The sequence below is a fragment of the Marmota flaviventris genome, chromosome 10, assembly GCF_047511675.1.
Source record: "Marmota flaviventris isolate mMarFla1 chromosome 10, mMarFla1.hap1, whole genome shotgun sequence".
In the NCBI taxonomy this organism is placed as follows: domain Eukaryota; kingdom Metazoa; phylum Chordata; class Mammalia; order Rodentia; family Sciuridae; genus Marmota; species Marmota flaviventris.
Window position 1 is genome coordinate 351,025 of NC_092507.1, and position 16,988 is coordinate 368,012.

The 16,988-nt window shown below is 60.1% G+C and overlaps 2 protein-coding genes across 10 annotated transcripts; both read right to left on the reverse strand.

Moving 5' to 3' along the window:
- Positions 1 to 1,668: 1,668 nt before the first annotated feature.
- Tnfrsf4 (TNF receptor superfamily member 4) lies at positions 1,669 to 5,160 on the reverse strand. Of its 7 annotated transcripts, XM_027947711.3 has the most exons (8): positions 5,055 to 5,160; positions 4,152 to 4,340; positions 3,812 to 3,934; positions 3,225 to 3,326; positions 2,810 to 2,876; positions 2,162 to 2,358; positions 1,984 to 2,085; positions 1,669 to 1,891 (listed from the first exon to the last, which is right to left on the reverse strand). In XM_027947711.3, exons 1-8 carry the CDS (start codon positions 5,092 to 5,094, stop codon positions 1,686 to 1,688), a joined length of 1,026 nt encoding a protein of 341 aa, XP_027803512.2. In that variant the 5' UTR covers positions 5,095 to 5,160; the 3' UTR covers positions 1,669 to 1,685. The 7 variants fall into 7 exon arrangements, with proteins under 7 accessions (XP_027803512.2, XP_027803511.2, XP_027803513.2 ...); XM_027947710.3 differs by lacking the exon at positions 5,055 to 5,160 and having other exon boundaries at positions 4,152 to 4,543; XM_027947712.3 differs by lacking the exon at positions 5,055 to 5,160 and having other exon boundaries at positions 1,669 to 1,901; positions 4,152 to 4,504.
- Positions 5,161 to 7,826: 2,666 nt separating this feature from the next.
- On the reverse strand, positions 7,827 to 16,944 carry Sdf4 (stromal cell derived factor 4). Of its 3 annotated transcripts, none has more exons than XM_071617236.1 (7): positions 16,857 to 16,944; positions 14,161 to 14,636; positions 13,171 to 13,307; positions 12,538 to 12,690; positions 9,554 to 9,712; positions 9,118 to 9,293; positions 7,827 to 8,156 (listed from the first exon to the last, which is right to left on the reverse strand). In XM_071617236.1, exons 2-7 carry the CDS (start codon positions 14,463 to 14,465, stop codon positions 7,980 to 7,982), a joined length of 1,107 nt encoding a protein of 368 aa, XP_071473337.1. In that variant the 5' UTR covers positions 14,466 to 14,636; positions 16,857 to 16,944; the 3' UTR covers positions 7,827 to 7,979. The 3 variants fall into 3 exon arrangements, with proteins under 3 accessions (XP_071473337.1, XP_034492611.1, XP_071473338.1); XM_034636720.2 differs by having other exon boundaries at positions 12,538 to 12,651; positions 16,857 to 16,942; XM_071617237.1 differs by lacking the exon at positions 16,857 to 16,944 and adding an exon at positions 16,338 to 16,432.
- Between the last annotated feature and the right edge of the window lie 44 nt (positions 16,945 to 16,988).

Sequence of the window (16,988 nt, forward strand, 5' to 3'; positions counted from 1 at the left end):
GCAGAAGGTGGTAGTGGCTGACGCCTGGGCCCGGGCCTGGGCCCTAAGGGAGGATATGGCAGGGCAGCCAGGCCTGGGGTCTAGGCAGGGCCTGGGGAGATCCGGGGATTCTCAGGGCAAGGGGGATGGAAAGTGAGCCTAGCGAGAGCACAGAAGGAAAGAGAAGGTGACCCAGAGTCCCTGGGGCAGGTCAGAGCATCCTGCAGGGGCAGGGGCCCCAGATTCTGAAGTGGGAAGGGAGCATCAGGAGGCTAGAGGGTCTTGCCCAGAGGGACGGGGCAGTGGGTGTGAGCTGTGGGGGAAGGAGGACCCCTCCCCAGCTAGAGGAGGCTGCAGCCACCGCCAGCTGCAGACCACAGACCTTCCAGGCCTCACAGACCCCACCCCACGGCCCCTCCCTCCAGGTCTGCAGCTCTGCCCCCCGCCCCCCCCCCCCCCCCCCGCCTACCCTGCTGCCCCAGCTCGGGGCAGGGCTGCATGCTGTCCTGCCTGTTGCAGAACCCAGCGGAGGGGACGGAGCCATCCAGGATGGCTGATGCCCTCGGTGGTAGCTTCAGGTTGTCAGAAAAAAGGTGTTTGGGAAGGGGAGTCAGAGGACTGGGAGCAGGAGAACCAGGCACTGGGGTCAGACGTGCTTTGGACTGCAAGTGACAGGGTGCCCCAACACCACAAGGACTCGATATCACAGCACGTCATAGAGTCAGGCCAGATGGCCAAGGTGGCCAGGCCAGTGAGGGCTGTCCCACCTCAGCTCTGCTTGCTCCCGCAGTGAGTGGCAGCTCCCGACGCTAGCCCCTCTCCCGACTTGTGGATTTGCTCATGTGGTCGGCCACACCTGCTGGCCATTTCCCCCATGGGATCAGGACCCTCCCATGTGGCTTCTGTCTTTAGGTCATTGAGCATCTATCAGGCGGCTGTGGTCCCAGAGCTTGCCCTCGGACCCCTGAGCAGCTGAGGGCGGCTCTGGGACCTTGAACCCCAAGGGGGGTCACGGCCTCCTGTCTCTCAGCATGGAGTTGGTGTGGCCTGGGAGGCCGTCTGAGCTGTCTTCAGTCGACTGCTTACTCTGCTGTCGGTGGACTTTGGGGCTTGTTTCTGGGGGGTAAAAGCCCAGGAGCAGAACAGCCAGGTCTCAGGAGAGAGTTTGGTCCAAGCAGAAACCTCTAGATTGACAAAGTGGCTGCCCCATTGGGTGCCCCTGCAGGGACATGGGGACTGTGGCCAGCTACCACCAGGGACTCCCCAGGCAATGTGCTCCCACCAGGGACTCCCATGGCCACTGCCCACCAGGTATCGGGTGGGGCTTAGAGGCTGGAGAACAACTACAACCCCAGGTTTTCCCCAGAGCCGTAGAAGCTGAAAGGGGGCTGGGGCTGGCAGGGCCCCTGTGTTGACCAGGGCACTAGGGTCCTTCTCTCTGACAGGGTTTCCCCCAGTCAGCCTACGGTGTGGGTCCCTCGGAACAGAGGCCTCTGTGCAAGCTCCCAGGCTCCACTCTGCCATCTCCAGTCCCTCCCCAAGACCCCAGGACTCCACTAGGACACTTTCAGTCGCCTCCCACTTCCCACCCTCAAACTGGAGCATGCCACGCCCACTCAGATGAGCCTCTGAGCGGACCCCCACCCCGAGCTTGGCGGAGATCCCTCCCCAGCTAGAGGGGGGTGCAGCCACAGTAGCTGGTGTGTTTATTGGGGTGCCGTTGGGCAGGTAGTATGCACAACATACGTAGGAGAGCCCAGAGCCGGCCCAGCACCTAGAACGGTGTGGAGGGCACAGGTGGGTGGCCTGTGCCTGGGGCGCTGCCCCACAAAGCCCACCCCCAGGATGCTCTCAGATCTTGGCCAGGGTGGAGTGTGCGTCGGGCTGTTCCTCTTGAATGGGGGTCCGGAAGCTGCTTCCCCCTAGGGAGAAGAGGGAGGTGGCTGGAGGTGGGGTGTCTCTCTCCTCCAGGAGGGGCCTGGGCTGGTCACAGTGGACACTCACCGGATGACCTCCAGGCCCTTCCGTGCAGGCGCAGGGCCAGCAGGACAGCCAGGGGAGCCAGGAGGCTCAAGCCCAGGCCCAGGACGGCAGCCAGCGGGAGGCCTGCAAGGAATGTCAGTGAGGGGGGACCCCCACCCCACCCTCCATCCCTGCTCCCCTTCTGGGCAAGGCCCCTTACCCCTGCGGGCCTCTGATGGGGGCGTGGAGGGCCCTAGAGAAGTTCCAGGCAGGGCTGCAGTGGACAGGGCAGTGGTGGGCCTGGCTGTGGGGCCCTGGGTCTCCCAGGGTAGTGCGCCTGGGGAAGTCCTGTCCTCGCAGAGGGTGTCTGAGCTCATGCTGCCTGGTTTTAGGGTGCGCTTCCCGGTCAAGGTGCAGCTGGGGGAGGGGGAGTCGGTCAGTCAGGCCAGAGGGTGATGGGCTCCACACCGGATGACCTCAAAAGCCTCTGACTCTCGGCCAAAGGTATTGGAGGTAGCGCCCTACCCTTCAGGCCACACGCCTTGCTGCACCTACCCTCCATCCCCATGACCCCCAACCCCTTGTCCCCATTTTCCCCAGCTCCCTGCCGCCTCTGCACCCCAAACCCACACAGCACGCCTCTTCCAGCTCCTGGAGTAGAACCCGGGAGGACGGGGGCCTCACACCCCTGGGGCCCCGAGTTATGATCCCACATGCCTCCACTCTACCCGCAGGGACCCTGCTGTGGGGGACAGGCCCCAGGAGCTCCCCAGCCAGGGCTTCCTGCTCCCTGACCTGGCCCAGCCCTCAGTGGGAGGCCAGCGCTCCCCCACCCCGAGCCCCAGCCCCTGCCCCCAGCCCCACTCACTTGGTCCAGGGCTTGCAGGCCTTGTTGTCGCCTGGTGAGAAGTGGCCAGCAGGGCAGGGGGCACAGTCTGCAGCAAGGACCCCCGAGGTCTTTGAGCTCTGACCCCGGAGGTTCCTGGAGTTGGGGCCTGTGGGGCTGGTGCTCACCCCCATGGCAAGCGGGTGGGTGGAAGGCCTCTGGAAGACCCCTGTGCGTTCTGCCCACTGACCCTTACCAGGGAGCTGATGGGGAACCCCATTCTTGATGTGACCCTTCTGGCCCAGCCCGGAGGGGGAGACACTGGGGACCGACTGTGTGATGTGAAACATGGCTCATTCACACCCTTACCAAGGCCTGTGGCTTGAGGGTACCACCTCACACGCACTGGACATGCAGACACTCTCCCACCCCGGGCCAGGGCCACCACAAGGCTCACCGACTCCAGGCTTAAAGCCATCCAGGGGCTGAGTGCCTGGCCTACAGCGGCAGACAGTGTCCTGCGTGGGTGTGCATTTCTTCTTGAGCTCACTCCCACTTCCTGGGGGTGCAGGTGGAGGCTGTGGAGGAGGCTGCAGACAGTGCCCCAGGAAGGGGGAGCTGGCCTCCTCTCAGTGCAGCAGAGGCCAGGACTGAGGGGCTGCTCCAGCCTCATCCCAGGCCCCCCTCTGCAAGCCCTGAAGCCCCAGGGTCTCAAGCCTTCCCTCCGGTGACCTCTCCCTGGCCCCTCTGTTCCTCTGTCACCAGACCCTGGTGAGGGCCCTGTGGCCGCTCTGGCTTTCTTCCCCACCCTCCTTGCACCTGTGAGCCCGCAGCACCTGAGCTGGACACTGGTGGCTCCTGGGCTTAGGTAAGGCCACACGGTGGGAACTCCACGTGGCCCCAGGCAAGCCACAGCCGGAGCAGGGCGAGCCTCAGCCCCAGGAGGGGGTCTGGGCTGCAGGGCTGCTTTCTGCAGCTCATGGGAATGTGGTGCTCGTTGTGGCTGCCCCCCTGCTGGCTGGGGCCCTGATGGGTGGGGCTTACTCTGGTTGCACTGGGTACAGGGCTTGCAGGCCTCGTAGTTGACTGCCTCATTGTAGGAGTCCGGGTCGCAGGGGAGGCACACGGTATCCCTGGGTCCCTCACAGCGGCTCACCATCCCACTACCTGCAGCAGAGCTCAGCACATTGGCGGCTGACCCAGGCTGGCCTGTGGGCACTCACAGGCCACTTCCTGGGCTGCACAGACCCGTGCCTTCCTTCTCAGGACAGGCCCCACTCAGGCCAGGTCCTCCAGAGCAGCACCCAGTGTGCTCCTCCCAGGACACCATGCCTGTGTCCATGTCACCTCTCCTCTGGGTGTTCCCCACCTGGAGGCTACTCACCTGGCTGGCACTCTTGACAGCACCTTTGGCCATTGGGATAGGTGTCTCCGACACAGTTCAGTGCAGCCCTGACTTCAAGCAGGAGCCCAAGGAGCAGAAGGGCAGCAGGCCCCCAAGCCCCCGCGCACGTCCTCATCTCTGCCTTCACAGGAGTCTGGGGGTTTTCCTGGCAGGATGTGGCTATAAGGGCTGCGGGGGAGGGTGGGGAGGGGCGGGAAGAAAGTGTGTAAGCAGGTGCGTGCCTGTTGGCGTGCACATGCGTGTGTCCCTGCATCCCTGTCGGGACGAGCGTTCGTCCTTGCTGATGGCCTGGACAACCCTGTCTTCCAGAGAACTGATCACAGGCTGTGGGAGCCCAACCTTACATGTGACTGGGTCACACTCCCCGGCTGGGTGCTGAGGCGCTCAGTCGCAGAAATGAGGCAGAGCTTTCCCCACCCTTCTTGGGTGCAAGGGTCGCTGTCTCGTGCACGGGTGTGTCTTGCTACAGCCCCATGGATGGAGCTACGCTCACCTGTTCCTTTGTAATCTAACCCCTTGCCCTGTTTAGGACAGAATCTTCCATGGAAGGGCCTTGTGTGTGTCCCCTTCTCCTACTGTGCCCTTGAGTGTGGCCTACCCAGGTGTCGGTCAACCTGCTGACAGTGGACATCATGAAGATACTCAGCCCCCTGAAACCTGACCCCTGGCCTCATTTGAATAGCTTCCCTCAATACAAGGGGTCAGCGCGTCTCTCGCTCTCTCTCTTCCTGCGGACCCTTAAGGTCAGAGGAGCCGTCACAGCGACCCCAAAGAAAAAGGTCTTTGTGTCTCTTGTGGGGTTATTTTGTGCAGCCCAGTGTAACTGGAGTGACCCCTGAGCCTTTTCGTCGCGAGATCCGAAACCCGCAACAGGCCACTCACAGGACAGGGCCACACGGAGAGACAGGAACTCCTGGGGCATTCATTCCTGAGAGCAGCCTCGTGTCCACGACCCAGGGCAGAGTGTGCATGCAGCCACCTGGGCATGGGAAGGGAAGAGCACACACAGGTGCACACCCATGTACACATGTGTACAACAGGGACACATACATGTGCATATGTTATTTGTGATAAAGAGGAATCAAACCCAGAGGCACTTTACCACTGACTACATCCCCGGTCCTTTTAGTTTCAAGACAGTCTCACTAAATTGCGAGGTTGGCCTTGAACTTGCAATCTTTCTGCCCCAGTCTCCCAAGTAGCTGGGATTATAACTGTTTTAATGTTTTTGCAGTACCAGGGATTGAACCAAGAACCTCATGCATGCTAAGTGCTCTACCACTGAGCTACATCCCCAATCCTTTATTTATTTATTTACTTATTTTGGAGACAGGGTCTTCCTAAGTTGCCCAGACTAGCCTTGAATGTAGGAACTTGAACCCCACTGCCTCAGCCTCCAGAGTCACTGGGATCACAGGCATGGCCACCACACCCAGCACAGACTTTCTTTTCTTACATGTGGACACCCTCTGATACCACTCTGGCTTGAAGAAAATGGGTCGGGTAAGGACAGGGAGGGCTCTCTCTGTCCCTTCTGTACCTATTAAATTGTGCCATGACAGGATCATCTATTCCCGAGTTAATTTTAAAAGCTGCAAATGGAGTTCCCCACCCCTGCAGGATGAGCAGAGGGAAGGGGCTGGAAATCCCCCACCCACGAGCCACACAGGTGAGAGTGGCCGGGCCCACCTGCAGGAAATTCCCAGCCTGGAGGCGGGGCCAAGTGGGGACCAGACAGCAGTTGGAAGGAAGTGGAAGGAGAGACCACCCCCCTCCCAAGCCTCTAAGTGCAGTGGGGTCTTGGAGGAAGGAAGGTCCTCGTCTTTAAACCCGTGGCCCATGAGCAGCCAGAAGCCTGCATTTGCCAAATGGTTTCTTTTGAGGGTGAGCTGGGGGTCTTGATGTGCACCTCTTCCACTTTGAAGCAGCCTTCCTCCTCTGCCTGCCCCTCTGGCAAGGCTGGTCTCTTCTGCCCATAGCTGTGCATGACTGGCCAAGGGGCTGGCACCTGCCCACAGGTGACCTGAGGTGCACTGAAACCTGGATGCTGGCTGCCCACCCTCCAGCAGGTTCATTTGGGAAGCAGCATCCCCTGCTTGAAGCTGCCCTGCCGGCAGTGACAGTGGCACTGCCTGTGCAGTTCCCATGGCCTTGGGTGGGAAGTCCCAGGTCTGCAGAGGCACTGTCAGGAACTGCCTCCACTCTGTCCACTGAACTCAGATCCCTGAGGTCTGCAGGGGAGACCACAGGTGTAAGCAAAAGGACCCGAGCACAGCCTCACGTCCATGACCCAGGGCAGTGTGTGCATGCGTCCCCCCCTCCCTTGAGTATGGCAGTCACAGGGGTACCCAGAGCAGCTGGGTCACAAATGGCTGACCTGGGGGCCTCAGAAAGAACAGGTGCACACCACAGCGTCCAGCCTGCCCTCAGCTCACACCTCGGCTGCTGCACTGCCCACGGGCCAGTTCTCAGATGCCGCCCCAGCCCAGGGCCATGAGCTGAGGGGGACCAGGAGCACTGACTGGCAAGGACAGGCTACAGGCCAGCCCAACGTGGTCACACCCCAGAAGGGTGGGCATTGCCATTTGGGAGACGTTACAGAAGGCAGAGCCTGTGGGGACTTTCCTGCTGACACCACGGTCTGGGATCTGAAGTCTTTCTTCTGGTCTACAAACCAATCCAGATGCTAACACACCCTCAGAGCTGTCAGGGTCCACCCATACTGCACAGAAGCAGGTCCTGGTGGAAGATGGCCAGTCACACAGGAACGCAGGGTGGGCCCAGGATGGCAAGAGGCAGGTGGCACACCAGTCGTCCTAAGGCACCCGTCCGGCTCTCCACCCCCCCCCATGCTCTGCTGCTGACCCCCACACAAGACTGACTCATCGAAGCCACCCACCAGCTCCATGGGCACAGTCCCCGCTGGTCACAGCTGTCTCATTTTCTGTGGCTGCCCTCTTCCATCTTTAGTACAATCAACTGTTTAACAAAAGCTGGGAACCCCTCACGTGAACCAAATGCCCACCTCAAAAACTTCTAGCGAGGGCTGGGGCTGGGGCTGGGGCTGGGGCTGGGGCTGAGTGGTCGAACACTTGCCTAGCACTGGGTTCCAGTCTCAGCACCACATATAAATAAATGAATAAAGTAAAGGTCGATCACCGTCTTCAAAACAAAGAAACAGAGAAACAAAGACAGACTCTGGTGGAACTGCCTGGCCTAAGACACTCCCAGCTGGGAGGGAGCGTGAGAAAAACCGACTTATTTTAGATCAACGGTCCTTGCGACAGGAATGCTGGCGTTTTCTCAGGCTGCCTGCGGTCCCGTGTGGTCCGACAGGCCCCAGGCCCGCCCAGTGACCCACCCGGGCCTTGTCCAGGAAGCAGGGCCTTCCTGACGGCCCGACCACTGCCAGCAGAGCTGATTCTGTCCTTTTAGTTTTCCAGGAAACGGCAGGAGGTACGCTATTTCCCACGGTGTGGGCAGCCCGCGAGGGGCCCAGCGCTGACGCGGTCAGCACCTTCAGCAGAACTCAGCAGTTCTCAGAAGAGATGGAGCCAGGGAGGCCCAGAGGCCAGAGCCAGGCTGGGCACGCTCAGCTCACTCTGGCCTGGGGACTGGCCACCCGCCGGACCCGCACTGCACAGGGACACACAGGACAGTGAGCAGATCTTTAATGAACCTGGGCCACGCTGCGGCTGGGAACTGAGCCAGAGCTGTGCATGGCCCGCAGGAAGGAAGGTTCTGGGCAGCACACTGTGGCTGGTGGTGACCCCTGCAGGTGGGACGAGCCCCCCCACCCAGGGCCGCTCAGAACTCCTCGTGCACGTTGCGGGCGTAGTCCATGAGCTTGCTGCCCGTGAAGAACTCGCTGTACTTGAGCACCTCCTCGGGCTCCAGGTGCTGGTTCTGGTTCTCGTCCGCAATGGCGATCATCTGCTTGGCCTCGTTGAGGGCGTTGTACTCGTTCATGGGGTCCATATAGTTCTGTGGCAAGTGCCGGCATGGTCAGCAGTCCACTCCCCACACCCTGAGTGGCCCAGCCCAGCTTGTCCTCCCCCACACACCTGGACATGGACACCGGGACAAGCTAAAGAGTGGCACATTCCGTCTCAGGGGAGAGGCACAAGGCTTTATTGCTGTAACCACTCAAAGTGTGGCTCCTCGATTAAAATGCCCACTGGTTGCAGGACAGGGATGTGGGCATGTTCTGGAATGTTCCAGAAGGGAGATGATGATGGATGGGAAGCACACAAGAAGCTGGGGGCCTGAAACACCTGTCTGGGGCTGCAATGGGTCATACCAAACACACTGGCGTGGCCACAAGGCAGGGAGGGCCCGGCCGGCCGTAGAACCCAGGGCTGATGAAGGGCTGAACCGCAGCCAGCCCTGCTCACCATCAGAGACACTGAGGGCTCTGGAATAGAGCCCCGAGACCCCCCACACCCGCCTGCCAGCCCACAGGCCCCTCCAGAACTGGGTGCAATGTGTGCTTCCTTCTGGGCCCTGAGAAAGGGTCCAGGAGCCCCCGACACAGGGCAGGGTGTGCAAAGCGACAGAGCCCTCGTCCATGAGGCCAGGGCCTATCCCAGCACCACCAATAAACAGAAAGCGACTGTGGCAACAGACTGCAGTGACAGCTATTTAACACTAAAAAACAAAAAAACAAAACAGGAAAAGACAGAATCCCAACACCTCCCAAGGACCGAGCCGCCAAGTCAGGAGCAGGCCCCATGGTCTTCCGGGAGTTTCTGTCTCTCTGATGTGTCTGGGCAGAAAGGCCAACGCCCACCCTGGGTGGGCCCTCCTGGGAAGTGCTAGGTACAACCAAGGACCCGCCACAGCCAGCCTTACCCAGGTCCACGGCCACCGCAGTGGCCGTCCTCTCTCCAGTCACTGCTGTGGGCTTGCAGGATGCAGCCCTGTCCCCAGGGCTGTCCTCACTCACCTCCAGCTCCTCCATGGTCACGGTCCCATCGTGATTGGAGTCAATCAGCTCCTCAAACTCTCTCCTCCTGTCTTTCACCCAGCTGTCGTCGATGTCCTGGCCCTGCTGGTTTTCAACGGTGCCCACAGGCAGCGAGATGAACTCAGGCAGAGAGAGCTGCTTGTCGCCGTCCTGGTCTACAGACACGGGGCAGGGAGGGGGGGGACACTTGAAAGACACCTTGTGTGGCGATGCAGCAGACTATGAACCCAACAGGTGCCTCTTATGGACCTGCTCCAAAACCTGGCCAGGCCTGGCCTACCCTCCTTCCCGGCCTCTGGGCAGCAGAGTGGTGAAACCTGGCCACTCAGGAAGCACAGGCACTCCAAGTCACGGGTCACCCCCAGGCCTGAGGCCTGCTGGGCCGGATGCAGCCCAGCCATAGGATGGGCCTTACCCAAGTCCCGGATGATCTCCTTGACCATGAACTTGAGCATGCCCCGGCTGTGCTCAGGGTGAAGGAATGACAGGAACTCATCCTCCGTCAGCAGCAGGTCTGCAGGGGGATTGTCTGCCTGATACCAGCGGTCCCTGAGGTTCTCCAGGACTTCCTGTGCTGAGAGAGGCAGGCCTGTGAGCATCCTGGCACCAAGGCCAGAAGGCTCCGAGAGAGCAGCCTGCAGGACGCACTGAGCTGAGGCCCAGGGCCTGGCCCACCCGGGAGGGCAGGGCCTACGAGGCGAAGCACAGGACCCTCTGACACAGCCCAGACCCCCGTGGCCCTGACCCACGGTCCTGACCCCTGGCCCCACACACTCCGGCTGTTTATTCCTAGGCACAAGTGGAAATCACGCAGCGGGCTGACTCACCCCCGCAGTCTGCAGGAAAGACAGCATGACCCTGCTCCCTACTCACTGCACGTGCAGCCTCACCCAGCAAACACGGCGCTGCAGAAAACCCAGTTTCTAGAAATGACTGAGGTGGTGAGCAGAGCTTCCCAGGGGCCCTCCCGGCTGGGCCCACGAAGAACTTGTGTACACGGTCCTCGCTCTCTGAAGCAGCAGCTACCTAGGTCTGGGACATCCCCACACGTCCCCAGGCAAAACAGGATACCCTCATCCTCCTGGGACCCACTGTGGTCAGTGACCACGTCCTGGTGCCTGCAGCGAGGCTTCACCTGGGTCCTGACTCAGCCCCAGGCCCTATCCTGGCTACAGAATCCCCTCCAGAACCCGGAGCCCTCCTAGCTGTGGCAGCTGGGGGTGACCTTTGCATCTCAGCGCTTTCTGCTCAACAGGCCACCCGGTGGTGGCCTAATTCACAGGACAGACTCTGAACAAAGATGGGAGCCAGGGGTGGTGGCACATACCAAGAGTTCCAGCTATGGCAGACACTTGAGTCAAGAAGATTGCCTGAGCCCAGGAGTCAAGGCAGCCTGGGCGACCAAGACCCCATCTCAACAAACCAAAAATTAAAACAAAAAAAATTTAGGAAGGTGGGAGACACGGGGCTTGGTCAACACAGGCTGCCCCCTTCCCTGGCTGCTCCATGGATGGCAGGACGGGGTCAACCCTGAGACCCAAATGGGACAGGCAGACCTGCTTAACAGCCCATCCCAAGACCCTTTCTCTGGGCAGGATCACTCCACAAGACAGCACAGGAGTCTTGTAGCACTGTCCCACTGAACTACCCTAAGACCTGCTGGCCAACCCCCAAGACACACTCCCTGGCACCTGTGGATGGGACCTCTGTGGGAAGAGGGTCTGGATGTGAACCTCCGGATCTGGGGGTTCCCTTGAGAGGAAGCCATGACAAGACATGGAGGGACGTGAAGTGTCCGTCAGAAACACAGCCCAGGACTCAGCAGTGCACCGAGGTGCCCGGGGAGCCACACGAGGGAGAAGACAAAGACCCCAGGCCTCCCCATCCCTCGGATCCCCCAGAGGGGAGCGCCAAGCAAGGAACCTGGAGCAGACTGAGGTGGAGAAGATCGACGTACAGGCTGGAGCATGGACTGGGACCTCAGGGGCACACAGGCACCCAAGATGCCATGAATCCTGACACACCGCTACTGACTCCAAGGACAGACAGGGACTTCGCATGTGCAGGAAGGACATGTCCTACCCAGGACAGACACACCAAGTGAAGGGGCCCAGAGACGACCGGCCCCCAAAGGAAGATGAGGTGGAAGACAGGGCCAGCCAAAGCAGCTCCCAACTGCTACGCAGGAGGACAGACCCACCCCAGGGCCCCCCGAAGGGGAACTCCAGGGGCAGCAGAGACAGGTGAGCAGGGAGGAGGGAAACCCAAACATCCAAATCCCTCCTTCGGGACAGAGCTGGGCTGGGCAATGGGGCCTGTCAGCCCAGCATGGGGGCTGAGGCAAGAGGACTGCTGGGACCCAGGAGTGTGAACCCATCTAAAAGAAGAAGAGACCGGAGAGGAAAGAGAGAGACAGGAGCAAAGTACTACCATGGTAGGGCCTGCGCACGGGCAGCAGGAGGGCTCACGGCTCACAGGCTTCCCTGCTGCCCACTGGGCCCCGCCCCGCCAGGGAGCCACACACCCCAGCTGGGGGTGGCATGCAGGGCCCACAGGCACCAGCCCCCACGGGGACAAGGTGGACCGATAGGACACCATGGGCCTACCCTATGTGGAGCCAGACGTGGGCCGAGGGAGTCCATCCAGCATGACAGGGGCGAGGGCACAGGGAGGGCACAGAGCCAGATGGGTCTAGTCCCCTCATCCTGCTTCACAGGGCATGTCCATGAGACAGTCCTCCCCACAGTCCCCTGGAGCCGGGCCCTGCCCCTGCCCCTGCCCCTGCCCCGGCATGGCTGACACCAGGCTGAGGATTCCCCGTCGGCCTGCTCCCCACACCCCACACCTGACTGAGGCGGGGTCCCCTGAAGGCACAGAACGCTGCCCACTCCTGCCTGACTGCTGCTCTGTGAAGGTCTCTGCCAGGCCCTGCCCACGTGCCTACCACTGGGCCTGGGATCGGGGCCCAGGCTGCTCTCTCCATGGAGCCTCCCCTCACGGGGCCAGCTCTCCCTGCCTCCCGAGTCCAGAGATCGGCCTCGATCGTAACTGAGCCATGGCACTGAGGTGTACAGTGTGCCTGCCAGTTATGCACCCCAGAGCACCTACCCACCACTCTCCGCCCTCCCTGCGGGTGCCTCAGGGTGTGTGGATCTCCACACAGCCCCCCGTCTCCCTCTTACCCACCCACCCACACCGTCCAGAGGACACCACACGCACGTGCCCAGGGGTGCTTCACCCTCCCCTATACAACTGGAGCAGATCCCCAGGCCCAGGCCTTGCAAGGTCTGCCAGGCATCCTGTACAGACCTGTGAGGCTCAGGTGCCCTCTGACCACAGCTGGCCACACACACCCAGCAAGGCGACCCACTGCCCCACTGCCCAGGACCCAGCACTCACTCTCCTCGTCCACCTTGAGCTCCTCGTGGTTCCTGATGGCATCCGCAACCTCCTTCTCACTGTGGCCTTTGCTCACCAGGAACTTCACTTTGTACTCATCCCAGGAGACGCGGCCTAGAAGAACAGGTCTGTGAGGACACTTGGCAGGAAGCACTGCGAAAGAGACTCTTAGTTATTGTAGGACATCTGTGAGAGACCCTTTGGTCACAGTGAGCTGCAGGGCAGAAGACCGGGACCACCTGCTCTCAGCATCCCCCCAAGGCAGTGGTCAAGGGGTGGAGCACCCAGTGCCTAGCCCACAATCCGGGCCAGCACCTGGACCTGCCTTTTCACCAGCAGGGCCAGCGGGGGTCTCCATCACACAGGGCCAACTGAGGCACAGCCTGGCTGTACACAGGGCAGGAGCCCCAAACTCCTAACAAGCTGAGTTTCTTTCAAGGAAACATGAGGACCACACTTGCTACTCTGTGCATCCCACATCTTCCGTGAATGCCAGCCACTGTGAAAACAAACCAGCTGGCAGCAGCTCTGTGTCCCTATGCTGCCCCCTGCCATGCTCAGGGGCCCCTGCCTCTGGCTTCCTTGATCTTCTGGTCCCTTGCCTGGAGCCCTATCCACCAGGCCCCAAGGTACCATCGCCATCAGGGTCCACAGCCCGGAAGTGCATCTTGTTCTCCTTAACAGCCTCCTGGAAGTGCTCGGCCGTCTTCTCCATGATCCAGCGCTGCATCTCCTTGGCACTGATCCTCCGGTCAGTGTTCACATCCACCCTGTGGAAGAGCAGACGGAGGGTGAGATCAGACACGGCCCCCAGAACCCCTGACAGACACCATCACTGGCCTTCAAGACTCCAAAGGCCGCTGCCAACCTGCCAGGAAGAGTGACACCACCCTCCCCATGGTGATGCAGAAAACCAGGGCTTAGGGTTTTCTGGGGGGCTGCTGGAACCCTGGAGAGGTGGGTGGTGTGGTCGGCAGCTGCCACTGGGGGCAAAGTCCATCCGAGGAACAGACCCTCCCTCAGGCACAGCAGCAGAACCATCCAGACCCTGTGGCCTCCACTCATGATGTTCACCGAGCACACTGTGCAGCAGGTGGCCACACAAATGCCTGCCCATCTGCAGGACTCAGAGCAAAGACCCTGTCAAGGGAGGAAGAGACCCAGGGCTTGGGGGCAGGCGACAGGAACAGAGGAAGCAATAGGAGCCATGTGCATGTTCTGTGACTGTGGCCACTGCGTTGCTCCCCATCTAGCTAGAAGTGCAACCTTCTGTGACCCCACCCCACCATGCCCTTGACCACAGTAGTGGCCAGCAGAAAAGGTAGGTGTGAGAGTGTGAGAGGGAGAGTAAGTGTGCGTGTGCGCGTGGGCTGACACATAGCCCCAGGGAGACTCCTGGTTCAGAGTCCACAGACAGCTCACCTCTGGCCCTGAACCTCCGCTGACCCAGGCTTGGAAACAGCTCAGGGCCAGCAGCTCCACCCTCAGCCCAGCACCACAGACCTTATGAGCCCAAGCTTCTAGTGCTGTCCCGTACAGGATGTCCTCGGGGCCCCCATCGTCTCCCACCATGAGCAGCCAGACTGGACCTTGTGGGTGAACATGGCATGCATGGGCACCTACTTGGAGAAGATGACCATCAGCTTTCTCCGGCTCCTCCGTGGCTCTGCATCCTCGTCAAACCCGTCCATGTCTTTCCCCAGGAAGACCTCCTGATGGAAGTCCTTGTTAAGGTGCCCGTCCATCTCCAGCTTCACCCCATTCAGGTGGTCTGGGGGCAGGATCTCGTTCTCCTCCCTGTTGACTGCCCTCTCCCGAGTGGAAGAGTGGTTGGCGGGTCGAGCAGATGCGTCCATCAGAAGGATAACGCCCAGGAAGCAGAGGCAGTGTGCAGCCAGGCCACAGAGGGGAGCCTGCCTGGACACCATCGCTGTGAGCCAGAAAGCGCGGACAGCTGGTAATGTGCAGGCCAGGAGCTGGACACAGGGGAGCTGCAGAAGGCCGTGGCTCCAAGCAAAGCCCCAGGCACCACCAAGGGCTGAGGCACGGGTTGAGGCCCAGGGCCCAGAGCTTCCAGACCTTGAAAAGCAGTTAATGGTCTAGAAAAAAACACAGATCCACCATTTAGTGCAACTCAGCAAACACTGCAGCAAACATGCTCATCTTACAGCCAGAGGCAGAGGTCCTCATTCACAGGATCAAGACCACGAGTGGCAGTTCTTTTTATTTTGCAGTGCTAATGGAACCCAGGGTAGGCAAACACTGTCATTGAGCTACAGCCCTAACCTCATCCCTACTTTTTTAAGGACCCTGGGTCTCAGCCAGGCATGTGGCTCACGCCTATAATCCCAATGGCTTGGGAGGCTGTGGCAGGAGGATCACAAGTTCAAAGCCAGCCTCAGCAACTTAGCAAGGCCCTAAGCAACTAAGCAAGACCCTGTCTCAAAATAAAAAATAAAAAGGGCTGGGGATGTGGCTCAGTGGTTAAGCACACCTGGGTTCATTCCCCGGGTTTCTAGCTGTCTCTTGCTGAAAGCGGTCAACTACCCCATGACAATAGTATAACCTGCCGACACAGCGTGACTCTACCCCTCCTCTTCCAACATGTACCTGGGGCTAATCACTCACTGTCCAGGTTCTCACTTGAACACTCTAGAGCTCCATTACCTTGGCTAAGTCACCCGACCTTTCCGACCTCAAGTGTTTCACTGAACATCATGAAGCTCACCACCCCACACATGGGGTTTTGTGAGGACTGGGGACCCTAATGCAGAGTGCTGGCAAACTCTCCCACTCACCCAGGAGGGATCCAACCCCTATTCCCTTCACACTGTAATGACCGACCCCTGTACACATGTGCATATACACATCCCTCTATGCACGTGTGACCCAATACACACATCCTCATTCACATCTATTGGGGAACACCAGGAAGGTGTTTCATGTGCCCCTGAAATCTGTCCACCTGGCAAACCCCTGCTAGCCCTTCCAGGTACCTCTGTGCCTTGTGGCTGCTCTACAGTCCTGTGGATCCTAGTGGGGTATCTTATGCAGCCTCTGTCTCCTAGAACTACCACGCTATCAGCACACACCAGACACTCAGGAAGTGCTGCCTCTGGAGACATAAACAGCAGAGATGCTGCTCTCAAGGTGGTGGGTGGTGGTGGCATACAGCCTGCCAAGAGCCACAAGCTGAAGGGACCTGGGGTCTCCAAGGAAAGAACTCAAGCCTGCCCTGCTGCTTCCTGGGGCAAGGACCAGGACAGCTGTCTTCTGGTGTTGACTTCATTAACCACTGATATAGACACACACAGGTGCAAAGAGCTGAGCTCTGCTCCTTGACACAATCTAGGCAGTTCTCAAGCCTACCTTTTTTTCGGAACTGAGGGTTGAATCCAGGGTGTTCTACCACTGAGCTACATCCCCAGCCCTTTTCATTTTATTTTGAGACAAGGTAAGTTGCCCAGGCTGTTCTCCAACTACCTCAGCCCCCTGGAATTACAGGCATGCACCACCACACCCAGCTTGATCCTATTTATTTTGATGAATCATAAGGAAACTAGTACTTACACAACATTTAGTGAAAAGTAACTCAAATAATCACAAATATCAGAAGTCCGTCCAGTGAAATTTCTCCTGGGTTCACAGCAGATACTTATCGTGAAAGCAACAACAGGACTGAACCAGTCGGAAGCTCACTTCCTAGCCTCTCCAGTCCGGAATGGGACTTCCTAAGGAGCCGGGCTCCATACGTCACTTCCCCACGAGGAGTCCTTCCCACCCACAGCAGCTGGACGCACCTAAGAGGGTCTGTCAACCGCGTCCCCAAACGTTAACATCTGCCTTGACTCTTCCAAGAAGAGATGGGGCCACACTCAGATAAACTTCCAAGACGGCATGTCCTACAACGTTTTATTTATCACTCTCTGAGCTCCTCCTGGCCCCGGTTCCTCGGTCCCGCGTGACTGTGCCACTGGTGTGGAAGGGACAGCAGTGCGGGGGCGCGGCGCGTCTCCCCGGACGGGGCTGCAGTTCTGGGACCGGCTGCGGCCGCACTCACGCGTAACAAGGATCCAGAGACCGAGCCACGGTCCGGGGCTCTGCGCTCGGCTCCAGGCTCCGAGCCCCGCCGCCGGGTGGACGTGCACGGAGGCAGCAGGAGTCGGGGCAGCCGAGCCCAGCCTCGGCTTCCCGCGGGCCCGAGGACGCCGGCTAAGCCACCTCAGCCCGCGAACGCAGACCCGGAGCGGACAAAGCGCCTCGACCTCGGGACGCGCACTCGCGAGCCGCTGAGCGCTTCCGGCACAGCCCTCACTCACCGCCTCCTGCACGCGCCGGTCCGGGAGCGCAGCGGAGCGCTCGCGCCGCTAGCCACCTCGGCTCAGGCCGCCGCCATCTTTCTTCCGGGAAGAGGCGGGCAAGCCATCGGGCCGTCGGGGACGTGGGCGCCG

What these genes read in the sequence shown, in the direction of transcription:
- Tnfrsf4 (XM_027947710.3), bottom strand. Translation starts at nt 4,425, where the DNA reads ATGCAGGGACACACGCATGTGCACGCCAACAGGCACGCACCTGCTTAC. An exon ending in CTGTCAAGAGTGCCAGCCAG is followed by an intron (nt 3,935 to 4,151) that starts GTGAGTAGCCTC and finishes GCTCTGCTGCAG; the next exon opens with GTAGTGGGATGGTGAGCCGC. An exon ending in AAGGGCCTGGAGGTCATCCG is followed by an intron (nt 1,892 to 1,983) that starts GTGAGTGTCCAC and finishes AGGGGGAAGCAG; the next exon opens with CTTCCGGACCCCCATTCAAG.
- Sdf4 (XM_071617236.1), bottom strand. Translation starts at nt 14,465, where the DNA reads ATGGTGTCCAGGCAGGCTCCCCTCTGTGGCCTGGCTGCACACTGCCTC. An exon ending in TGTGGACCCTGATGGCGATG is followed by an intron (nt 12,691 to 13,170) that starts GTACCTTGGGGC and finishes TCTCTTTCGCAG; the next exon opens with TGCTTCCTGCCAAGTGTCCT. An exon ending in GCTCAAGGTGGACGAGGAGA is followed by an intron (nt 9,713 to 12,537) that starts GTGAGTGCTGGG and finishes TGCCTCTCTCAG; the next exon opens with CACAGGAAGTCCTGGAGAAC.